The sequence below is a fragment of the Larimichthys crocea genome, chromosome XVI (genome assembly GCF_000972845.2).
Source record: "Larimichthys crocea isolate SSNF chromosome XVI, L_crocea_2.0, whole genome shotgun sequence".
In the NCBI taxonomy this organism is placed as follows: Eukaryota; Metazoa; Chordata; class Actinopteri; family Sciaenidae; genus Larimichthys; species Larimichthys crocea.
The window spans coordinates 8,127,879-8,151,777 of NC_040026.1; the positions used below are offsets into that span (position 1 = coordinate 8,127,879).

At 41.3% G+C, this 23,899-nt stretch overlaps 3 protein-coding genes across 4 annotated transcripts; 1 reads left to right on the forward strand and 2 right to left on the reverse strand.

The window, feature by feature from the left end:
* The first annotated feature begins 458 nt into the window (after positions 1-458).
* On the forward strand, positions 459-5,355 carry prodh2 (proline dehydrogenase 2). The gene is made up of 11 exons (XM_019273116.2): positions 459-555; positions 839-1,294; positions 1,459-1,649; positions 2,177-2,303; positions 2,795-2,866; positions 2,987-3,067; positions 3,144-3,287; positions 3,383-3,549; positions 3,765-3,875; positions 4,287-4,375; positions 4,722-5,355. The coding sequence occupies exons 2-11, from the start codon at positions 1,034-1,036 to the stop codon at positions 4,898-4,900; spliced, it is 1,422 nt and encodes a 473-aa protein (XP_019128661.2). The 5' UTR covers positions 459-555; positions 839-1,033; the 3' UTR covers positions 4,901-5,355.
* Positions 5,356-5,773: 418 nt separating this feature from the next.
* eif3c (eukaryotic translation initiation factor 3, subunit C) lies at positions 5,774-13,335 on the reverse strand. The gene is made up of 23 exons (XM_019273115.2): positions 13,179-13,335; positions 12,341-12,458; positions 12,179-12,244; positions 11,894-12,083; positions 11,639-11,764; positions 11,453-11,504; positions 11,006-11,124; positions 10,749-10,882; positions 10,308-10,458; positions 10,090-10,193; positions 9,506-9,647; positions 9,281-9,406; positions 9,034-9,127; positions 8,754-8,941; positions 8,348-8,572; positions 8,074-8,265; positions 7,752-7,923; positions 7,493-7,652; positions 7,311-7,376; positions 7,117-7,204; positions 6,863-7,028; positions 6,660-6,701; positions 5,774-6,154 (listed from the first exon to the last, which is right to left on the reverse strand). Exons 2-23 carry the CDS (start codon positions 12,436-12,438, stop codon positions 6,072-6,074), a joined length of 2,784 nt encoding a protein of 927 aa, XP_019128660.1. The 5' UTR covers positions 12,439-12,458; positions 13,179-13,335; the 3' UTR covers positions 5,774-6,071.
* A 2,781-nt stretch (positions 13,336-16,116) lies between these two features.
* LOC104926868 (flocculation protein FLO11) lies at positions 16,117-23,332 on the reverse strand. 2 transcript variants are annotated; one of them, XM_019273069.2, is made up of 9 exons: positions 23,121-23,332; positions 19,079-21,926; positions 18,922-18,967; positions 18,532-18,681; positions 17,992-18,045; positions 17,657-17,782; positions 17,461-17,580; positions 16,909-16,980; positions 16,117-16,615 (listed from the first exon to the last, which is right to left on the reverse strand). In XM_019273069.2, the coding sequence occupies exons 2-9, from the start codon at positions 21,782-21,784 to the stop codon at positions 16,578-16,580; spliced, it is 3,312 nt and encodes a 1,103-aa protein (XP_019128614.2). In that variant the 5' UTR covers positions 21,785-21,926; positions 23,121-23,332; the 3' UTR covers positions 16,117-16,577. The 2 variants fall into 2 exon arrangements, with proteins under 2 accessions (XP_019128614.2, XP_010739125.3); XM_010740823.3 differs by having other exon boundaries at positions 17,956-18,045; positions 23,121-23,331.
* Between the last annotated feature and the right edge of the window lie 567 nt (positions 23,333-23,899).

Consider the following 23,899-nt stretch of genomic DNA (forward strand, 5'->3'; position numbering starts at 1 on the left):
ATAATAATTGTGTGTCCACTTCTCTCTCTTCCCTCACTGAAGGGTTATACTACTAAGTATACTACTACTAAATCAAACACTGCTGTAACTGCACCAGATTTGGCCAAGAAGCATCATCTGTATGTTTGCAAAGTAAGAATATGTTTGTGTATAAATATATACAAAGGGATTTTGTATTCACAAAAGTAAAAAAAAAAAAAAACCTATCTAATTACAAGATGCCTACTGAATCAGAAAGGTAAAACTGATGTAGTTATAATTATAAACTTCCAATTATTGCCTTTTACTGCCAAATTTATTCTAAAGCTTCCGGACAAAAGATAAAAGCCTGACATCACAAATGCTTCTTTACATGACATGTCCATTAATGTCCATTTGGTTGCTATCAAACTAAGGGAACACTTGTGGGTTGTAGCTAAGGGTCAACTTGATGTTTACTTAAACTTAGTCACTTATTAACCAGCGAACAAGCCAAAAGATGATGAATTTTACGGATCCACACACAAACCCTCAAATCATACCTGCTCAGCTTTTCTTCATTTAGGGGAAAGAACGGTAAGGTGTTTCTACTGACCTACTTCTGCTGCAATTTTATTGTCAATATTTGTAGTTTGGGGAAGCCAAACAGACACCTAACACAAAGTGTCCTGACTTTAACTCACTGGTCTCCTTCTAGATGTTTTGGTTTTTGCCATTTTTTAATGATTGATTGATAAATTATGTGATCAATCGGTGATTATCACCGTTCATTCTTGTCAAATTCACTGACTGCCCCATGCAGGTACTACATAACACTGCCGCTGTGCTGTGCTGTCCTTTCCTTCTCCTCATCCAACAGGTTCTGACATGAGAGGACATCTGACTTCTCAGGCTCTGATGTCTCTCTGACACTCTGGATCAATGCATTTGTATTGAACACATCGGATACAGCTTCCTCAGTGAGCAGATGGTACACACTTCCAAATTACAAGGGAAATTTATACCAACTCTCATCTTTGAGATTCCACCAACAAGCTGAGCCAGTAACTTCCATATGAACTCACTCATACACACCTTTCCCGGGATGATGATGTGCTCTCGTTTGCGTCCCCCATTCCCTCGCCTCTTTTCGCTGAGGCTGCTGGGTACTACTGTCTCCAGGACAGTGGGGGTCAGGAACCCCAACCGTCTCTCAGCAACTCTGGCCTTTGAGGATCCCAGTGCCTTCAGGGTGAAGAGTTTGTATGAGCTGCTCCGGGCACTGAGCGTCTTCCGCCTCTGCTCTTTTCCTGTGCTGGTTAATAACTGTGGAAAGGTAAGAGTGCAGAGTGATCAGTCTTTTGACACACTGACAGTGTTGTCATATACACTATGTCTATGAGTACATGACAAGATGACTGTAGGACTGTATGTGATACATTACATCTGCGTCGCCTCATGAATGTCCATCCTCTTCTGTCTGCTTCTTCCTTCTTTCAGCTAATGTCGATAGCACGCACCCTCCTGGGGAGGAGGGGGTTTTCCCTGCTGTTGCGGCCCACTGTGTATGCCCAGTTTGTGGCTGGAGAGAATGAGAGTGAGATCTCTCAATCCATGGAGAAGATGAGTTTGCTGGGAATGAGGCCCATGCTGGCAGTACCCATTGAGGAGGATCTGGGAGAAAGCATCGGGTATGATTTAATTTTTCGGCAGTGTGCTCAAATATTTTGTTTTGTAGTTAGTTAATATTTATTATTTATTAACACTGACCAAACAAAGAAAGTAGACAATGAAGAAAGTACTGGATGTGCACTGATGGCCTTCTTAGACTGACCTAACTTACTTTAATGTGGTTGCACACATGTATCACATTTTGTGGTAAATAAAGGAAGGCACTGGTGTAAAATGATCACATACATTTGTTAGAGACCATGTGAAAAGCTGTTGATAGCTACAGTTTTTGTCATTTCCACAGTACTGTTGTCTTTGCTGCATGGTGACAAAGTCTGGTCACGGCTTGGTGGTTTGTTGCTGATATTAGAGGTTGTTAATAAAAATCATGTGCTGATTTAGTCTTTAGACTCAGTCAGACTTGGTTTAGATTTAGTCTTTCTTTTTAAATGGCTTTAACTGTGTCCACGAATGGTTAATGATGCAGTCACAGTGACTTAATAATTAGTTATGTAGGTTTTTTCATCATTTCTGTCACCACCACCAGAGAGAAGAGATATGACGACAACATGGAGGCCATGTTGGAATGCGTGCGAATGTCCCACAGCAACGCCTGGAGCAAAGACCCAATGATGCAGCTGAAGATCACAGCTCTGCTCAGCCCCGAGCTGTGTGTAAGGCAGCGTTCTACATCCCACCTCCATCATTCATGATGTTTTTAGGAAATGACTCTCCAACTTCAAATGAACTGCGACTGACATATTTACAATTACGCCATTATGCAACAATATACAAGTTTTGTAATTAACTTTCAAATGCTAATTCTTTGATTTACTTCATTAGAGTTGAACTTTTAACATTTGATCTTTTGGGATACCAATGCTACTTACTAGTATATTCATTTTCTGACCACTTTGGTTACAAGAAAGAACATTTCTAGTTTTTTTTCCAACCCTGACATACTGTGTGGTGGACCTGAGCCAAATGTAATTGACCTTCGTGGGAAAAAAAGATTAGAGTACACATTTTAGTGTTTGATGTGTCCACAGCTGTTCCAGGTTGTCCTTCAACAACATCCCACCCCAAATCTCTCAGTATCCTTTTTTTAAATTCAGTGTAGACGTTGTGACTTTCTTCACACTGATGAATCTCTTTTTGCGTCAAGGTGAAACTCACAAAACTCATCGCACAACAACCATGTGACCTGGATCTCCTTGTCAGAGCTATGGATGGAGAGGTTTGTCTACAGTATGCCAGATAAAACCCACTTTTTCCGACGTCTTCTTTTCCCCCAGTTGTTACATTTACGGTGTTGATGAGGGTGATTCTGACTTTTGCCTAAAACTGCCTCTTTCAGGCAATCAGCTTCCCTGGTTTAGATGAAAGTGAAGTTACCCATTTCCTCTACGGCCTGCGGAGACTCAACAGAATAGCAGAGGTACAGATGTGAAGCACCAATTCAAGTCACACGGAAAAACTTAAAGTGCAGTTACATGGATTGTATTTTCCTGCAGGCAAGTGTAAACAAAGTCCGAGTCCTGGTTGATGCTGAGTACACCTACATGAACCCTGCTCTTACTCTTGTTACCATGGCGATGATGAAAAAGTTCAACAAAGATGGTGCTTGGATTTGGAACACATATCAATGTTACCTGAAGGCAAATATATTTCTTTTAATTGCACTAAATGTGGCAGTTTAGTTTAGACTATGTGTGTAATTTCTTGAAATAAGACCGTACTGTGTCTGTTTCAGGAGTCCAGATCTCTCCTGTTAGAAGCTCTGCATCTTTCCAATAATGAGGATTTCTGTCTGGGAGTGAAGCTGGTACGAGGAGCCTACATGGACAAGGAGAGGAAGGTGGCTGAGAAAGAGGATCGCCTGGACCCCATCCACCGGTGCTGGGAGGACACGAATGACAGGTGAGATAGGATGCAGTGGTCATTAATCACAACCTGACAATCAGAAAACACGGAATCTAGCACTCGCCTGGGTTTTGTCAATGTTCTTATCAATGCATCTGGATTTCAAATCAACTAAAGTGCTTTAGTTCTGTGGTGTGATGAAAGCTGCTGCACAGATCAGATTTGATCTCGACTCAAAAAACACATTTTCCATCCCTTTTGTGTCTGTGCAGTTATAACGGCTCGTTGGACGTGATGCTGGAAGCCATATCCCAGAAACCTGAGCGCTACAGGATCATAATAGCCTCTCACAATGAGGAGTCGGTGAGACGAGCCGCCAAACGGTGAGTTTTTTAAAATCTTACAATGAGCCATAATAATCAATGAAATATTTGTCTCCCTAATCTTATTTTACCCTCACTTAATGCTGTCATGTGTCAGTGGCTCCAAACCTTTTTGGTTTGTCACCATGACTGATCTTATTCTTGTTTTTTCCAGTCCATAAAAAGTGAAATTATTCAGTAATTTATAGGAAAACAAGCCAAAGATTAGAAAAATGCAAAACACCTTCACTCCACTGATTTCACACAGCAACATCAGCTCTAAAATCTGTTCCACAATAAAGGTTTGCCGATAGTAACTGATGGTAGAAATCCATTTTTTGAATAAACTGAACCTTCTGTCCTGTTAGCAATGAGCTACTCTCTTTTTTTTTTAGACTGACTTGATGTACCTATTGTGTCTATCATCTCCAGGATGGAAGAGTTGGGGATAGACAGAGATGGAGGCTCAGTGTGTTTCGGCCAGCTGCTGGGCATGTGTGATCACGTCTCCCTGACACTGGGTGAGTTCTGCCTCAACTACTCTTTACATTTTCTGCAAGAGGTCCTGTGTTTTATTCAATGACAGCTTCACGTGAACCTGCACCTGGACCACCAAACCTCTTTTTATTTAAGCTGCTATGGGCCAAAACTTAAATGCTAAAACACACCTCATACAGTGGACCTGTGCTGAAGGAAATCCCTGCATTCATGCCTTCATTTTCCCCAAACTAACTCTGGTGTTAGCGGTGTATATTGATGGGAAAAATTCTCCACACATGGGTAGCAACAAAATTGCAGGTATTAAGTCATATTCTGCTGTCATTTCCCCTTTACCATGTCATCCTGTCTCTCTGCTCTTCCCTCCAGCTAAGGAGGGTTATGCTGTATACAAGTCAGTGCCGTATGGCACAGTGGACAACACACTTCCATACCTTGTGCGTCGGGCTCAGGAGAATCGCACAGTGCTGCAGGGAATCCGCAAAGAGAGGGACCTACTGAGACAAGAGCTCTACAGGAGAATGAGACTGAAGGGACGCAGCTCGTAGACCACCAGCACAGAGGGAAAACAGATGTGGGTTACTCTGCTGCTGAACCTCTGAACACACTTAGAATAAAGGATTGCAGTCATGAAATGGTGAATTCACATGAGAAGAGTTGAGAATGAAAGAAAAGTTAAAATCCATGTACACATACATATTTCTTGACTTAGTTAAGTTTGTAATACTCAAAGAGGACAGTCATAACCTACTTTATACTGATACATTAAAGTGGATGTAAATTAAAAATGAGAATTGTAGTACTTAAGGTTCTGATCTAAATTGCTGTGTATGGTAAATATAGTAAATATGGTGATTTAGAGACGACTGAGAAAGTGCAACATTTTAAGTTAGATGGACAAATAGTAAAAGAGCACATTTCAAATACATGTAATATTGCTGCCGTACATTAAAACTGACATTTCTTTTTTGTTTTTTAAGTTTTATAGTAATAAAATACATCTCCACCAGTCTTCAGAATAGTAATCACCTCAAAAATCAGTTTCCTACATCCAGAATCAGGACGGGATCGCAGGGAGCAGTTTCTAAGTTTCTCATGCATAGAAAAAAAAATATGAGGGGCCGAACGTTTGATACTTTTGAAAACTAAATTCAACACACAAACTTTGATGACCTTAAACAGGTCTTTTCTTTCGGACTTTGAACATAGCTGAAGATGAACTCACTGTCATTACATACCACAAGCTGTGAAAATCCTGACACAAACCTCTTTACATTACCCACAAGCCATTACCCAGCAGAAGATGAAGCGCTTTCTCTCTCTCTCTTGCAGTGCTTTGTAGATAGCCTGAGAACTAATGTTAATTATCTGTTGTATGTCTCTGGAGTCATTTCTTTAAAAAATTAAAACAAAACTCAAAATCACACTGTTATTTGTTTATTTGAGAAGCACAAGTCAAGAATACTGCGCTGCCTTTACAATTTTCTATTAGCAATAATAACCTTAAAAGTCTTAATGTTGGCTGTATAATGAAATACCACACTACATAGTCGCAGTGAGAACGGCTGCGTTGACTTTCAGCTGATTCAACATCAGTGAAAAGCAGTTTTGAGCCAAATGAAGGAGAACAGCAAACAGTCGAGTGCTGAGCACAGAAAGCCAGGTTCTTGTTGTTATGGAATGGAGACTAAAGGAGACTTAAATCCAAACGTTCCAAGCTCAATAGTTGTTTTGATGGTTTTGATTCCTGTAGCCGCCTCGCTGGTAGCCGCCCTGTTTCTGCTGGTAACCACCTTTCTGATCTGTGAACGGGGTCAAGAGGAAAACAGGATTACCTACGAGTATCCGCATGTCAGCATTCAAATCAGATGAAACAATTTCAAAATGCAACAATTTGGAGCTCCCTAAAGTTGCCAGTATGCTTAATCAGAGTTGCTTGTTGGATGGTCTAATAGCTTTAAAAATCTCCCGACCCAGATTAGAAACAAACAATTCGACATTCAAACCCTTTATGCAGTGATCGGCCAGATGTACAGAGGTGAAAAACAGCACAGGGTTTGTACTTCTCTCTCTCTCTCTCTCTCTTCCTTCACTTCATGTAGCCTGATGTAAAAACCAGTTCCGTTCAGGCACAAGCCGACCCGACCTTTATCCTTAACGCACGATTTTAATGCATTACACGTTTGTTGCTGACTGAATTTGTTTTCATTTAATCAGTAACTGAGTTAAAAGCAGCAATGCATAAACAACAACCAGCCTCTCTGCAGCAGGTCAGAGGCATGTTGGCTGGGGAAGGTCTCAACATACCTCTCTGGTAGGATTGCTTCTGTTGGTAGCCACCTTTCTGATCTGTAAAGCAAAATAAAACAGTTATTGTTTCGCAATTATGACAACGCAGGAACATTCCACGCATTCATAGAGCGCTTTAACGTATATGGTCATAAATGACAGGGTGGATCCGAACAACACGCCAACATACATGATACATATGGCATGTTGTATGAACTCACCTCTGTTGAAGTAGCCTCCGTAGACGCCCTGCTTGAGATCGAAGACGCGCTCGTTATTCTCCACCAAGCTGCCCAGTTTCTCAGCCAGCTGCAGGGCCATGTTCTGCAGGGAGGTGGGCTCGGTGCGGTGCATTACCACCGTCTGTGTGGGCTGGTCGAGCGATGCCTGTTGGGAAAAGGACGGAAAACGACTCAGATGAAAATGAACATTTGTACAAACATGTCCCATTAAACTGAGCGGCTATGACACTTACCATCAGCTCCTCGTTGATGATCATCTTGCTGATGATGCTGTGAACTGTGGGTATCTCCAACTCAAACATCTCAGACAGTGTCTCCATGCTGTAGGACAGACACAAAAATGGTAACACTGTACAGCAGAAAGTCTCATTGAGATAGAATATGGGTTAGGCTTTGTTCAATATACACGATTAAAAATGTTGCTTACCTGATGGAGTCGTATACACTGCTGTACGTGAACAGGTAAGTCCTCAGTGACTCCTCTTGGATCTTCCTATAAAAGGCAATATGTGCACAATGAATTTATTATTTTATATGAATTTATAAATAAAAACAGAATCAGCTACTCGATTAGACTGAAAGATGAACACATAAAAGGTGGATGCTAACCTGACAAGCATCTCTCGTACTCGCTGCGTCTCAGGAAACAGGTCCCAGACTTTACTGTTCATCTTCTCATTGATGATGAATGAGTGGCACGTACGCCAGTCTCCCATCTTCATGGCCTTACTGGCTGCCACCACGTGCTCCCTCATGCTCTCTGGGGGTCCTGGAGGATAAACAGAAAGCTACAGTTAGCCCCCTCTGGTTTCTCTGTGGATTAAAAACATCCTGGTGTTGGAGCATTGTGAGGCGACATGTTGCGTACCCAACAGCGGCTGTCTCTCTCCCACCCTGAGCTGGTGGTGGAACTGCTTGCTGATCATCCTGCGGCGGGCGTCAAACTCATGAGCGGCCATGTAGGGGATTTCCAGAAGCATGGCCGACACCAGGTACACACACTCCAGCAGCTCCAGGTTGATGTGCATGTGGAATGGCACCTTAAAAAAGGGAAAGTGATGTTATATTAATGCACAACAATGTTCTGTACAACCAGACATCAAGTGTGTTTTCATGCTTAGGAAAGCTAGATCACACCCAGCATGTGGAAAAGATCTCGGACACGAGTTTGCTGCTGATGTAGGACTCACTTGTCTTCTCTTCTCAATCTTCTCCTGCTCTGCGTTCCTCTCCTGCATGTTCCTCATAAGCAGACCCTGACCAAGGAGCTCCTTGGCACGGCCAGAGGACTGGATGTCCAGCAGGGCGTTGTGGGCATCTTTAATCATGCCCTGCCTGAAGGCGCAAATGCCGAGCTGCACCATTGTTCTGTTGTACAGGATCTAGGTGAGAGAAAACAGGTGTTTGGTATTCATGCGGGGTTTATCAATGTCTTCTTGTGTAGCCTAGTGTCTGCCTGCCTACCTGTACGGGCGGGTCAGCGTGCTGGATGTTGTCCTGCAGGTGGCTCATGAGCATCAGATCACGGGCTTGGTACCAGCGGGAGTGCAGCGCGTGGTGGTAGATGTGGCAGAGGATGGCGCAGGTACGGATACGGTCGGTGCGATCCTTGGCGTAGATGAACTTGCAGAGACGGTCCATGATCACAGCGCTGTCCTCGCCCTCGCTCTCCTCCTGGTCCTGCTCAGACTAAACGGCAGAGACACAACTTAGCACATCACAGCCCATGGTAAGACACTGTATTCATATAAAAACACACTCAGATCTATATACACGTCCACTTTATACCCAACTACTACTTGTCTTTGTATTACTGAAGATCTCAGGAAGAGAAACTCTTGGCTGCACCACTCCTGTGCTTTTTCCTCACCTTGGACTCTCCCTGGAGGCCCAGGCTGCGTCGGTGGGCCTTGTAGTCAAACTTGTAGTAGGTGTGCATGATCCTGCGCAGGTAGATGCGGCAGACCTCCTCTGTGCTGCCCTTGGTTTCCATGTAGTTGAGCAGCCGGTCAATGATGCCACAAACGTGTCCCTCATCTTTCAGATTGTCAACATATTCTGCAGGAAGGAGAAGAAAGTGATGCAGCATTTCTTTTCCTCAATACTCACACCTAAAATGATAATACTCACAATTTAAAGGTAATTCTCACCTTGTGAGTGGGGATCAGTGTTCTGCATGATCTTGGTAAACTCTTCATCCATCCTCTCCACCAGTGTTAAGATGCATCCACGCACCCTGAATGGCTGAGAAACAGCAGTTGTTGTTTGTTTACAATGCCACAACCACAAATTATAACGTTTGTGCAGAAGGTAATTTAGGGATTTAGTTTTGGGGGTGGTCTATCCTTCCACCACCGCCCAAGAATAACAGAAAACACAAGAGAGAAGATAGGATACCTGGTCTGAGATGATCAGATTCTCACTGTCCTCTGCGATGTTCTCCCCGATGAAGATGTTGTTGTGTTCAAAGAGGATGTCCAGCAGCTCGTCTATACAGTCCAGGCACTTCTTCCACATGTCAGGCTAAAAGGGAAACAATGTCAGAATTATTTCAACTTTCCCCAGGTACAAACTGTGAAGTGAACAGAAATAAGTAACATTCAGTAAAACGACAGCTCTTACCTTCATGAAGGCGGCCAAGTTGGGGTTGTAGTCATACAGGGAGGCGATGATGTTGAACTTGATCTTGACCATGATACCCTGACCCAAGTTATTCTCAGAAGCGATGTTTGCCAGAGCGTGGAGCAGTTCAATCTGGGCAGCCCTGTCAGAGGGAGGGGAAGAAAAAAAAAAAAGGAGTAGAGGGGTTAGATCAGAGTAACAGTTACAAACATCTTAAAATAACACAAGTGTGTCTTTGTGTATAATATACAAAACACATAATGAAACCGGGAAGGGGATTTCTGAGAGTTTGGTTTTATATTCAGGGATTTAACTGGTTAAGTAGGACCAAAATATCATAAAATTGTCTGTACTTATTAACAATATGGAGGCGTTATAAAAGCAAAGTCCTTTCTACATCAGTTCTTGCAATTTATAATACAAACAAAGAAAGAAAATGACAGATACATGAGGATAAATAAAAGGTTTCTACTTTGCGGTTAACATAATTTTACCTGGCATATGCATTACTAATTTAACAATTTGTTAATATTCACTATCATATTTTCTATTAAGTGGAACTCTAGTGAAGCATGCCGTGTTACCTGTCTGTGCCCTTTTTGCCTCTTGCTTGTAAGATCTCGTTCAGCTTCTTCACCACCACTGGCACGTTGATCTCTGTGCCTTTGGCAAACATCTTGGGCTTTTCCTGATAGAGTGGACAGAAATATTGATTGATTGAAAGATGAGCGTACCCTTTCTTGTTCTACCTTGTGGCAGTAAATCTACAAAAGGCTTTTTAAAAATCACATCTCTCTCTTACCTTGACCATAGGGGCGCCTCCCTTCACCTTCTCCCAGCCTCCCTCAACCTCCTCTCTTCCCTCCTCCTCATCCTCCTCCTCCAGCCGCTCTCTCTTCTTGGTCTTCTTTCGCCTCTCTCCCTTCTTTTCGGGTTTCTCAGTCTCCTGAGTCCTGAGGACAGATACAGTGTGTGTGGTGGTAAGTATACATAATACCTTAAGAGGGAAGGCGACTGCTTGATGTTCTTTGATTTACGCGCTGGTTGAAACTTTACAGTTTTCATTATTAGTTCATCTATTAATAAATGACAATGCACTGCAATGTCAGAGGTGCTAATGTCATATTTAAGAACAAGACTTCGACAATCAATATTTCCTGTCAAAGGAAATCCAGAAAAAGCATCAGTCATGTTTTGCTTTGAGCTGCTGTGTCACATAAGAGATGTGGAGACGGAGACTCACTTCTTGAGGAAGACCACGGCCAGGGAGGCGCTCTTTCCTCCCTCTTCATCTGTGCTCTCACTGCCGCTGTCTACGGTGTCTGAGCCCCAGTCTTCTACATCATCATCATCGTCGTCACTAGAAGAGGACTCATCCTGTTTAGAGGGAGAAGAACCCCTGCTCGTTATCTCACCAGTACAAGAATTTCAGTCAGCACCGGGTTTCTTGGGTTTTCTGTCTGTAATACATTCTTGTCGATGCTGATGCTGGTATCTTACCCCGGAGCCCTTCTTGAGGAACTTGCTGGCCTCTGAGGTCGGCTCAGGCTTTTTCTTCAAGAAGGACTTGGCTGACACTCCCTCATCAGCTCCCTCTCCATCGCTGTCAGAAGACGAGCCTTGTAGATTAAAAAAAAATAAAAAATTAGGATGACTTTTAGAGATTAAGCTTATGCTTGTTCAACAATGTAACCATTGTTATGTCACTGTTCATTCAGGATCTTGACACAGAGTTTAGCTCAAAGTGAAAAGCTATTCTGTGGCAAACGTGGTAAAACTTTTCATTGGCGGTAAATAAAGACTTCCCATCAGTGACTTTGAGGTGAGAAAACTAACTCCTGTTAGTATTTTACTCATCTACTCTAGGATGAACACTTTGCAGCCTCTTTAGGTTCTTAAGGAGCTCTTGTGATTTGAGATAAAAAGATTTATGAACAGCGAGCTCACCAGAATCCCCTGGCTCCTTCTCCTCCTCTTCATCTGCAGACTCCTGTGGGTTCTACCAGAGACAAAGACATCTTATTTTTTACTTTTGTGCCACTTGCCGCTCTTTTACCATCACATACAGAATCATGTTACACGTTGCAAGAGCTTCCTATCACCGACTTCAATCATGAAACTTCCCCAATTTACCTCCTTGTATGCAGCTATTTCCGTTTCGTAATCTCTGTTGTACTTGCGGATCTTCTGACGCAGCGTACTGAGGGCTTTGGCGTTGTTTTTGTTCATCTTCTTTTTGCCCTCTTTGTCCTCCCAAAGCTGGAAAGAAAATAATGTTATTTCTTTTCGTACTGAACTTTAAAAGTGGGTTCTGGGACATGTCAGGCTTTAAACCAAAGTTAGAATACTTTTGTTTAAGATTGTTTAAATTAAGTTGTAGCCACTGACCTGGTTCAGGTAGTCCTCCAGGTCGGCCAGAAGACGGATGTAGAAAGGGGGGACACCCTCTTTGTCTACTATATTTTTGCTTTTGAGGAAGGCTCGACATAACTGCTCAAACTCCTCTAAACATTTGGCCATGTCACGAATCTTCATAGCATTGCGGATAGTCTTGATGAGGTTGGTCAACTCCTCAAACCTGAGATTTAAAAGAACGAAAGCAAAAAACTGATGAGACAATCCGTACAGTTCAACATTTATGCAGCTTGACAAGAGTAAAGAGGCCACGCTCACCTTTTGTCTTTGGCGCTGCGCACCACTCTCTTGGTGTCTTCCTCATCATCGCTAAGAAGCAACGACCTGCGACAACAAAACAAACAAGACGTGTGAGATTACGGCAAAAAAAAGTTGAATCTTGATGATGATTGAGGATTTTAGAATAAAGTCGCAACTGACTGCTTGAAAGTGGTCCCGGGCGCTTTAGGGGTGATCTCATCGGCGGATGAGGACTCCTCTGACTCGCTGTCAGACCCGGTGGCAAAGAAACGAGACATTGTTGCGGGAAGCTGTCGATCTGTGAAGACAAAAACAACACACGCGTGAGGAATGGTAATAAAGAGATGACAGCATCTGTCTACATCTTAAATAAATAAATATATCTCACTTTTACTTTTGTAACCAAAGGGTGAAAGTCATTTTTTTTCCATCCTTGGACAGGTTTTGTGGTTGTTTTATGTTTATCTTTGTGTATCTATGACGTTAATGTGTAAAAACTCTCATAACACAATGAATAACTTGCTGAGGATGGGAGGTATGAAAGACAGATGGTGGATGGTGGATTTCTACAATCAGTAAATAAGACTCCGGCCTGTGTTAGCTCGACATGGGGCTGTGGTACACATTTTAAAGACTTCATAGCTTTGACAGATGTAGTTTAAAGTTCATGTGGCTCTCTGTGGCTGATGCTGAAGTCAGCAGGGCTGCAGCATCCGCGATATGCAACGAGCTAACGCTAACCTAGCTTTGACAGCTGACTCACAAGCAGCCGAGAAAAGTCAACTTCAGTTGCAGCTATTTGTTTTTTATTTATGTATAAAACCCACACCATGTCAGCGCATACTGTAGTCTGGCTCTCTCTTTTTTAATTTTTTTAATCTGATAACCTCGAACGTGGCGCGGGGTTTGTTGCTAAGTCAACGTTAGCACCAGGCCTCTCTCCGCATGCCGGTAAATACACGTCGCTAAAACGACCAATCTTCGCTCATAACTTCATTAAAAACCGACACAGACTCACCTACGTCCTTGTGAAAGTTATCCTGTGGTGTGTCTGGCTCTTTTGGATGGTTATTAAATCCAGTTTTGCTGCACAACGGCCACAATTACGAAGGCGTGCGACAGCCTCGCCGGGTGCTTGCGTCAGGAAAGGAAGTCAGATCAACAAAGCGAGCAGAGCTACATAACCATGGAGACAGGATATGTCGCCACCCAGCGGCGGGACATGTTCACTGCAAGGGAAAAAACACAGATTAGATTAGATTAGACTTTATTCCAGACATGGGAACAAGTCACACATGTGCAAGTCTCAAGTCTTAACCTTCAAGTCTCAAGTAAGTCCCAAGTATTTTTTTCTCGGGCAAGTCAAGTAAAGACAAGTCAAGTGTTGGCGTATTGTTGTAATTTTAGCTGCAGAATCTGATCTTAATATGATCGCACTGTAATCATAAACATTATTTAAAATAAATAAATAAATACATTTCATATTCACACTGAAAACTTCATTGAATACCGACACAGACTCACCTACGCCCTTGTGAAAGTTATCCTGTGGTGTGTCTGGCTCTTTTGGACGGTTATTAAATCCAGTTTTGCTGCACAACGGCCACAATTACGAAGGCATAAGTCTCAAGTCTTAACCTTTAAGTCCCAAGTAAGTCTCAAGTCTTAACCTTCAAGTCTCAAGTAAATCTCAAGTCTTAACCTTCAAGTCTCAAGTAAGTCTCAAGTCTTAACCTTCAAGTCCCAAGTAAGTCTCAAGTCTTAACCTTCAAGTCCCAAGTAAGTCTCAAGTCTTAACCTTCAAGTCCCAAGTAAGTCTCAAGTCTTAACCTTCAAGTCCCAAGTAAGTCTCAAGTCTTAACCTTCAAGTCCCAAGTAAGTCTCAAGTATTTTTTTCTCGGGCAAGTCAAGTAAAGACAAGTCAAGTGTTGGCGTATTGTTGTAATTTTAGCTGCAGAATCTGATCTTAATATGATCGCACTGTAATCATAAACATTATTTAAAATAAATAAATAAATACATTTCATATTCACACTGAAAACTTCATTGAATACCGACACAGACTCACCTACGCCCTTGTGAAAGTTATCCTGTGGTGTGTCTGGCTCTTTTGGATGGTTATTAAATCCAGTTTTGCTGCACAACGTCCACAATTACGAAGGCGTAAGTCTCAAGTCTTAACCTTCAAGTCTCAAGTAAGTCTCAAGTATTTTTTTCTTGGGCAAGTCAAGTCAAGTCAAGTCAAGTCCTGTAATAGGTCAAGTCAAGTCACCTTTGGCGTATTGTTGTAATTTTAGCTGCAGAATCTGATCTTAATATGATCGCACTGTAATCATCAACATTATTTAAAATAAAAAAAATAAATACATTTCATATTCACACTAAAAACATGATGTGAATAACACTCAAGTCAAGTCAAGTCCCGAGTCTTAAACTTCCAAGTCCAAGTCAAGTATTTAATTTTTTTGTCAAGTCAAGTCACAAGTCATAAAAACGGCGACTCGAGTCGACTCCAGTCCAAATCAAGTCTCAAGTCCCCATGTCTGCTTTATTTATCCCACCACGGAGAAATTTACTTGTTACAGCAGCAGAGGAAAGTGTAGCATACACTACAGAATTAGAAAAAAGTAGAAAAGGCAAAAAACAACAACACAATAGGAGAGCCCTGCACACTCCGAACGACCTCAGTCTCCTCAGCAGGGTGGAGATGACTCTGGCCCTTCTTGTAAAGTGTGTGAGAGGAGTGTAGATATTTAATACAGTAAATGACTGGTTCACAAACTCCTTGTTGTTATGGGATTTTGTTTTTAAAAAAAACCTTGAATAAGGAAGACTGGATTCAAAATATCAAAGTTTAAGTTGAATTTATTATTCTTGTACAAGAAGGAGCGTTTAACAGTGCAACACACAAAGAGGTTACAGAGAAAAGGCTCCTTGAGGAGCTCTAACAGTTGGTTCTTATACATTTAAAAAAAAAAAAAAAAGGGCTGTCTCGGACACCTCCCTCACTGATAGGGTCCTTTTTTGGTTTTCTGCTCAGTAATGAACATTATGTTTCTTGTCCAAATGACACTTCCCTGGCCTGTCTCTCACATCCTTGTCTCTCCTGTCCTTGAACTATTGGTTTATAAATATCTCTCCTTGCCAGTCTCAGTAAAACACAGTAAGGAAGTGCATGAGACATGCAAAAAAACAGGAAACACACACACTATATGAGTTAAAACATCTGAACCCCAGTATAATCCTAATTTTTATAACACCTGTAGTGGCACTTACATAAATAAAAGTAAATGGAACATTTAATTACATTAAAAACACATTACACCATCAAAACACTCAGAAATATGGAATGAAAATGAACTATGAAATCATTGGAATGTAATTTTAAGATATATTGTATAAGATACATGTTTTGCATTTCCTGGAATATTTCTAATATACAAATATTTCCATATCAGCAAGTTATGTAGTCAGTAAAATGTAAGGGCATTATAGTTGGCCAATCAATTTTATGGTCAACACTGCCATATGTACAGGAAATACAGAGAAATGAAATATTGTTTCCCTCATATACCTGGTGCAAACAAGCAATAAACATGAACTATAAAATATAAGTGTAAAGAGAGAGAAAAAGTACAGCAAATATAAAACAAAGGATATAAACAGTGTAAATATAGCAAAATAAGATCGCAATCATGTCTAAGGAGGAAATATTAGAAAGAGTAGTGTGGATCCGAAGTACCAAATTAGCTCTGGTTTCATTCACCATTTAACAACAATCAACATCAAATGATCTGCATATTAGGAATTAATCTCGTGTGTACTGTCTGTGAAATAGGGCTGGCTTACAGTGCTGTATTTAAACATCTGTCATAATGGAGATATTTTCTGTGGTGGTACGTGGTGTAGAAGGTTTGAGAAACACTGCAGTGAATTATAAAATACACAACGAACTCTTCAGATAATTCATAGTATATTTATTTTAAACCTTTCAAATATAAGTATATTGTTAAGCCTTTCAGAGGAAGAAGCAAATTATACACACATACAGCATCTTCATTTCATCATCATTATTATACTTCAGTATTTACAGTGGCGGGAATTTCAGCCTTATTACAAAGCCTCATCATGTCCTTTTAATGTTCTTATAGGTTACTATCAAAAGCACCTTAAAAGTACGTGTGATTACAGACCAGATCACAGTAATATAACTGGTCAACCAAAGCCAGAACTCAACACTGAAAAGCTTCATAACACACAATAAGACAGGTGAAACAACTGACTTAAAGAGTAAAACTGTGTTAAATGTTAGAATATTTATTGTTAAAATAGATTTATTAATTAAATGTTATTTACAGTTTGAAACTGTAACTTCAGTATTAAAACAAATATTCACACTGAGAATAAAGAATCAACATCAGCACTCTTCCTCTGGTTTCCTGTACTTCAGCAGTTCTGGGGAGGAAAAAAGAAGGAAAATTATTATTCACACAAATATATAAAAAGGTGTGATTTTTAGAATACCAAAATACGTTTTAACTGATCAGACCACCAAATGTAACTGTAGCTAAGCCAACGTGGGGCAGAGCCCACTTACTCCCACATGTAGTCATTACCAAGATAACTATTGGATGAGTGAAATGACAAAAAGCATTGGTACTTCTTTCATTTCTGAATATTGCAGCATGTTGTTTTCTAATCATTTGCAATAAAATCCATAAAGATGAAACCACAGTAAAGAGTCATACCTTCTTTCAGTCTCTTTATTTCTTCCGATTTCAGTTTGAGTTGCTGTTCAAGCACGGCACATTTGGCACAACCTGCAACACAATGTGAATCATTATTTCTGTTTAGTGAAGGCAACGTCCCGGTTTATAACTTCCATACAGTACCTCTGCTTGATCGTGGTGATCTTTGTGCAGTGGCTATCATCCTGACACCCTTTTGCTCTGTCCTAGTGTAGCAATTTATTCACGGGGACACAGTTTGAATTCGTTTAGTTCTATTAAAAGAGCTGGGAATTTAAGAAGTGATAGCAGCCGTCTCTTTTGTTTAGCTCTGGATCAAAGATTGTAATCATGATCATTATGAAGATTCATAACTGAAATGTAACAAAGGAAGATGTCTGATACAGGAAAAAAACAAACTGTGCCACTTAACTACAAGACCTCTTAATAATGCAGACAGTCAGCCATGGAGCTTATTGTAGAATAAAGCAAATACACATCACATCAGATGTTTAATTAAAACCTCCAGTGGCCTCAAATGTCTCATTTGAGCACCTCAGCACTCCAACTTACCATGGCTTTGGGGTTTAGGTAGTGCAGCTCTATGGCTGGTTACAGGCTGCTTCAGGGCTTTGGCTCTGCTAACAGCATTACATGTCGATGGTTCAGCAGTACTGGCTCTCACGGCAGTGTCTGATAAAGAGCAGAGCAGGTCAGTGACTCAGGGTCAGTCTACATAACAGAAAAATATGATACAATCCCAACTTACCATCTCTTTGGATTTTAGCTGGCAAAGATCTCTGACTGGTTGTGGGTGGTTTCAGGTTTTTGGTTTTGTGTGCAGCATCACAGGAAGATGTTGAAGCTGCAGCACCACCGCAGGGTAAGGGAGCATCTGAAAGGATGACGCAAGTAAGTCTCGTCAAAATAATTGTTGTCATTTAGTGACACTGAGTGTGACTTTGGTGAAAACTAACCCTAGGACTATACTAGTACTAACCCTGTCAGTCTAAAAAATGCTAAAAGCTGCAGGATTACAGCATTCCTCTGCTGCATCTCAGTATTTACCTATTTTCTTCCTCTTAGCTATTGGTAGAGCTTCACCTCTGGTTAAGGCATGCTTCTTTGCCTGTGAAATCTTCGTCGTGGTGTTAGTAGCTGTTCAAAGATGGAGGAAAAAAACCTAGTTACATTCAAGTTAAGACAGGCAAGCTGCTGATTCATTCCCTTAGTGTGGACATTTCACATAGGGCACTACGTCCTCATTAATTGCAAGATTAAAAAATGAATTACCATTAACTGTTAGAGCCCACTAAAATAAACCTTTTCTTTTAGACTCATTTTTGAGGTTTGTAGTTAAAATTAAAATAACAAAGATTTTATTCACAAACGTTGCTGATAATTAGTCATTTAGAAGACAACTGTCCTTTTCACATTTAGTTTAGCATGAATAAAAAACAGAAACAAATTGTTCACATTTGTTAATATTTAGTAAAAAACAAACTGTTCTCGTTGCTTGCTATTCTGTTTTGTATGTATGTACAGGAATACTGAATGCATTGTGTGTAAAGCAATGTGAACTTCCTAAACTAATGTCAAATTTATGCACAGTTACTGAAGTATACAGCACCACTGTATGATTACCTGGAGGTCCACAGAGTTTCTCAGTGCTTGAAGAAAGTTGTGCGTTGATTCTTGCTGATGGCGGCTTCAGACCTGGAGCAGCTCTCTGGATGCCTGATGGTATGCCACTCAACTGTGGTTTCCGCAAGCCGAGATTGGGTTGCTTGGATCCTGACGCCACAGAGGGAAGGGCATTATACTTTATGTAACTAAAGTAAGACTTAATAACAGCAAAAAGAAAAAAAACACTAAACATCTGTTTACAAATCTAGCTCATAGTGCATTCATTTTTACAATTCTCAAATGGGAATTTACAATTCCCATTTGTCTAAAAACGCACCCTCGACATTTAAGGAGGATAAAACTGCAATCTACCAATCCAATTTTAAAAACACAATACAGACAACCTACCTGTTGTTGATGCACGCAAGTTGTAGGGGGCTGATATTCCTGTGGTCTTAAATGCACAAGAACAGAGAAGGTCATCAGCCAATGGTTGTGTTATTAAGAGTTATTTTATCTATTTTATTGAACAGAAGGTGGTGTCAACACCTTTAAAAGATCCTACCACTCGGGGGGCATCAGAAGCAGCAGTGTTTCTCAAAGCTTCGGCTTGGGTTCTTTGTCTCGTCATGGGCAGGCCTGATGTCACCGGGTCAAACCTTCCTGGAAGTAAGGAGGCTGGCTTGTATTTCAACAAATGGGATGCAGCTTTCACAGGAGGCAAAAGGTATTTAGGCGCAGTCTGCGTCAAGAACGTTTTTCGGTCACAGACGATGTTTGGTGGAACGTCTGATGGCGCCTGACCACCATCTGGCTTACGTGGACCGTCGCCATACAGTTTTTTCTGTGCCCCTATGATTCTGCCCTCTTGTCGTTCAGTGTGGAAGTTGAAGATTTTGCAGTTAGTCATGGGTGTTGAAGTTATTAAAGCGTCTGCCTTTAAATCCAGGGTATCATCCAAATTGAATGTGTTTACTTTGTTATCCTCCAGGTCCATGCTCTGATGGCCCAAAGAGTCAGAAAGACCATCTCTCATAGACAGACCTAACTGCGAATGGTCCTTAGTCTCGCCTCGACCAGCTCCAGAAGCTACTTCCACGGCTGGATTAGCTTCAAACGTGCCCTCTGGGGTGTCAACCGTCTTGGCATCAGGATCTGTACTTGCTGTAGCCTCATTATGTTTTGAGATTTCGGGAGGGTTGACCTCAGAATTGTTGTCCTTAGGGCTACTCGTCAGATTACAGGCCTTCGGAGGAGAGAGCTTGTCCAAAGTGTTCAGGTGACCGTCACTTGAACTTGTTTCCGACACCGTAATTGTGCCATTCTGCTTAACAGGAGATTTAGTATCGAAAGTGTTCTGAAGGCAAAAGGTTCCAGCAACAGCTTCTCCTAAAATACTGCTGCCGCTGGATTTATGAAGAGAATTCCTGTCAAAAGTGACATTCTGCACATTACATGAACCATTTGCATTTGCAGGTGAGCAGTTTGGATCAACAACGGGGGCCGGGCCAGAGGTGTTTTTGGATACTGAAATTGCCAGATCTTTAGTGTCACTCTCCGCCTTGGGACTGTTTACATTAGATGGGGGAAGATCCAGTGTCTTATTCTGAGGGCACGGTATTTGAGCAGCAGTGTTTACACTGGTAGAAACACTCATATTGGACTGCATGGCAACGGTCAATGTGTTATTCACAGATCCAGTTGGTTTGGGGCTTAGTTGTTGCACCTTGCTGCTCAACTCAGCGTCTTGGCTGCTAAGTAGCTCGTCATTGTTGCCTTCCACGGTGTTAGAAGTCACTGCAGGTTCACCCTGCAGCTCAGAGGTGATGTTCTCTGATGTGGTGTTGCACTCCACGTCTGAAGCAGAGAGCTGTGATGCAGCACACTGAACAGACATGTCACTTGAAGAGCTTATGTCGCGGGTAACATTAGCAGGGTGGGTATCTGTGTCCTCAGCTGATGTTTGAATCTTCGCCATGTTTTGTCCACTGGGCTCCAGCGATGGCTCACTGTCTTCCAAACCACTGCTCATAGAAATATCCCGAGTTCCTTCCAAGGAAGCTTTCTGGGTGTTTTCACCCACACACTTATCAGACTGTTCGCTAAAGGAGCTTATGGTGTGCGTGACATTTCCTTCAAGAGTACTGGACAAATCTTGACTTTGAATCATGTCCAGAGTGCCAGGCTCTGCCGCCACTTTTTCACTAAGCTCTGAAGGAGTCATGTCGTTTTGCAGTGGTGAAGTATCCTGTGTGACGTTCATGGAGGATACTTCCATTCCTGGTGAAAACTCTGAATCACGTGTAACTTCAAGAAGAGTAATTTCAGGGAAGTATCTGTCATCCAACCAGCGCAGAGGAGCATCTATGCTCTCAGGGATGTCAGCAATCTTGTCATTAGGGTCTTCACTAGATGAGGTCGCATTTTGTTTCAACAGTTCATGAAGGCGAACTTCATTAGCATTACAGACCTTAGGAGGAGAGGGCTTGTCCGTAGTAGTCCGGTCAGTTAAGCATGTTTCTGTCACAGTTATTTTGTCATTCTGTTTGAAAGGTGGTTTAGTTTTTGAACTATTCTGATTCCTAACAAGGGAGGTTTCAGTGGTGTTCTTAGAGCCTGAACTAGCCTGATCTATGGGGTCACTCTCCACCTTAGGACTACTAACTTTAGACTGATCCATTGTCTTGTTCTGACGGATAAATGTGGTCTTCACAGATGCAGCTGTTACAGGTGTAGTGGGGACGCTGTCCGAAAGAGCTGAATCGTTTTTGGTCACTTGCATCATAGAGTCACCCGTAATATCAAGGAGAGTAATTTCAGGCAGGTATTCGTCATTCAGCCAGCACACAGGAGCTTTTGTGTCACCTGATGATGGACCAGTATGACAAGTGGAGAAATCTGAGCTGGGATGTTGGCTCTTCAGATGAGGATTGTTTCCATGTTTTAAAGGCTCTGGAGATGGGCATTTGTTGCCAATATTTAAGTATTTTAAAATTGGCGTTAAAGCAGACTGGAGACCAGAGAGCCGTGACTTTACCTTGCCTTGACCAGTGCTGCTCGTTGGTGCTGGAGTTGAAAAGGTACAGGCGTCAGAGAGAGGCTCATTTTCTCCACATGGCTGTGTAAAGGAAAATCCTACATCTCCTTCTTGGACCTTGAACTTTGACATGCCAGCCGCAGCAGTGACTGCTGGTGGAATATTTTCACGGCATTCATCAGCTTCCTGACTTTCTTGAATACATGAGGTTTTCACTGTCGCCTCATTGGCCATGCTAGAAGATTTATCTTTCGTTCCCACTGGAGGAAAGAGGGATTTTTTTTTTTTTTTTTTTTTTTTTTTTTGAGAATTACCCACTCAGGCTTTTTGACACATATCTTTACAGGTGTCTTCTCAGACTCTTCGTACCTGCAGCCTGTGGATTAAAAAGTTAAATTAATACAAAACATTTAAAGATCATGTGAGAGTTAAATTGTGCAAAATGACACACCACAATTATTGCCAGCTCTAAGGTTAAAATGGGGTTACAGCTGCAATATGTTTGTGACATTTGAAGCACAAATAAGTGCTGTAATGTAAAGTTTAGTTAGTGGGGGGGCATGTCCAAAGTTCCGCCCGGGAGCCAATTACGTCCGATTAAAAGGAAGAACTGGCTTTTAAGACTCGTTCACACCTGATTGGCTTAGAATTGGTACATTGTAATTTTAAAAAACTGATAATTGTGACAATGAAAATAAAATAGTTAGAACAGTGCTTTTGTAGGTAACTTTTCGGCTCCCGGTCAAATCCCGCATAAACTACAAAATCCTTCTGCTCACATTCAAAACCATTCATAACCTCGCACCACCATATCTCCCTCAGATCTTCCTCCTCCATTCACCTGACTGTCCCCTCCGCCCGTCTCACCACCATGGGGAGCAGAGCGGCTGAAAGCTCTGGACCTCTTTACCCCCAAGTCTGCACTTAAAATCCACCTGTTTAAAATCGCCTTTTCCATCTGATTCAATTGCATTATCCTATTTTAACCTATTTCTAATGATGTATTCTTGTAATTTTTATGGTTCTTTTTGTTTGTTTCTGTTATTTGCTGTCTACTCTCATTTACTGTAAAGGTGTCCCCTTTGGTGATAGAAAGGCACCTATGAAATAAAAAATGTATTATTATATTATTATTTTATTGGTGATCTTTTAAATGTTAGTATTGGCCCCTGGGGCATCTTCACATTGTCAAATCTGGCCCTCTTTAGAAAAAGTTTGGACAGCCCTGCTTTAAACTATGAAACACAGCATGACAGAAGAGGAGTGGGACGTCGTGCTGGGACTGTTTGACTAAGATTAACTAAAACCTTTAAACCTTCAGTTTAGTTTGACACAATAACAGGCCAACAGGTCGCTGACGATGCAGGTAACTTACACAACATGGCAGGTTAAGGGGAGAAACACTGGTCGGTGTAGTTTTGTTAAGTTTTATCTTGAGAGTTTACAGCAGTGATGGATTTATATAGTTATAATAACTTTATATAGTTACAATACTCAGTGAAGCGTGCCACACTAAGCTAAGCTAACGTTAGCCTTGTAACGTTAGTTTTTAGAACGTAAACAAACGTACCTGTCTCAAACTGGCACTTCCGGTGGAGGTTTATGTCCGCGAAAATATTTCAATTAAATTGTTTTGATACTCATTTTATGTTGAATGAAGCAGTCCGATCCACTAACGTCAACTTAATGTCAAAATAACGCGAAGACTCTCTGTCTCAACTCTGACACAACCCACTGCAGCGCCGCTCTGGTTCAAATGTCAGGAAGCGTGAGGAAATCACGCTCATTGGATGATTCCGACCAATCACAGACGGAAGCCTCTTCTTCGTGTGTTTCAGAGTGAGTGGTGTACATATGTGGATGTTGGGGGTAATACCGCCACCTGTCTCGATAAAACCAGGTTTAAAAAGTAACCTCTGTCCTCTGCGCGGTTTAAAAATGTATAATATTATAATATATAATATTATTATTATAAAATTCTTAATCATAATGAGTATCTCTCTGGTTCCACCTTTCTCAATTTCCCAAATCAATTAATACATTTTAGGTAGTTTTTTTAGGTTGTAATCTCATTAAATAATAATAACACTAATAATAATAATAACATCAAAATACTGATTTAAATTTTTTTAATTTTGTCTTTTGGAAATAACAAATGGACATGATTCAAAACAAAGACTCACTGAATTGAGGTCACCAGATCTCAACCCGACTGGACACCGATGGCCTGACGTGTCAGGAAGCGCTCTCAACCCCCCATCATCAAAATATGAGATAAAGGATATCTTGCTAATCAATATGTTCATCCCTTCAGTAGAGTTTCAGAGATTTTCAGGATCATTGAAGCTG

Excerpts from the sequence above, each read along its gene's own strand:
- eif3c (XM_019273115.2), bottom strand. The coding sequence starts at position 12,438 with ATGTCTCGTTTCTTTGCCACCGGGTCTGACAGCGAGTCAGAGGAGTCC. Across the intron at positions 10,883-11,005 it reads TCCTCAAGAAGGGCTCCGGG|GATGAGTCCTCTTCTAGTGA; the intron begins GTAAGATACCAG and ends CCCTCTAAACAG. Across the intron at positions 7,205-7,310 it reads AGTGTATACGACTCCATCAG|CATGGAGACACTGTCTGAGA; the intron begins GTAAGCAACATT and ends TCTGTCCTACAG.
- prodh2 (XM_019273116.2), top strand. The coding sequence starts at position 1,034 with ATGAACTCACTCATACACACCTTTCCCGGGATGATGATGTGCTCTCGT. Across the intron at positions 1,650-2,176 it reads GATCTGGGAGAAAGCATCGG|AGAGAAGAGATATGACGACA; the intron begins GTATGATTTAAT and ends CACCACCACCAG. Across the intron at positions 3,876-4,286 it reads GTGAGACGAGCCGCCAAACG|GATGGAAGAGTTGGGGATAG; the intron begins GTGAGTTTTTTA and ends TATCATCTCCAG.
- LOC104926868 (XM_010740823.3), bottom strand. The coding sequence starts at position 21,784 with ATGGCCAATGAGGCGACAGTGAAAACCTCATGTATTCAAGAAAGTCAG. Across the intron at positions 17,783-17,955 it reads AGCTAAGAGGAAGAAAATAG|ATGCTCCCTTACCCTGCGGT; the intron begins GTAAATACTGAG and ends TCATCCTTTCAG. Across the intron at positions 16,616-16,908 it reads AATAAAGAGACTGAAAGAAG|AACTGCTGAAGTACAGGAAA; the intron begins GTATGACTCTTT and ends TTTCCTCCCCAG.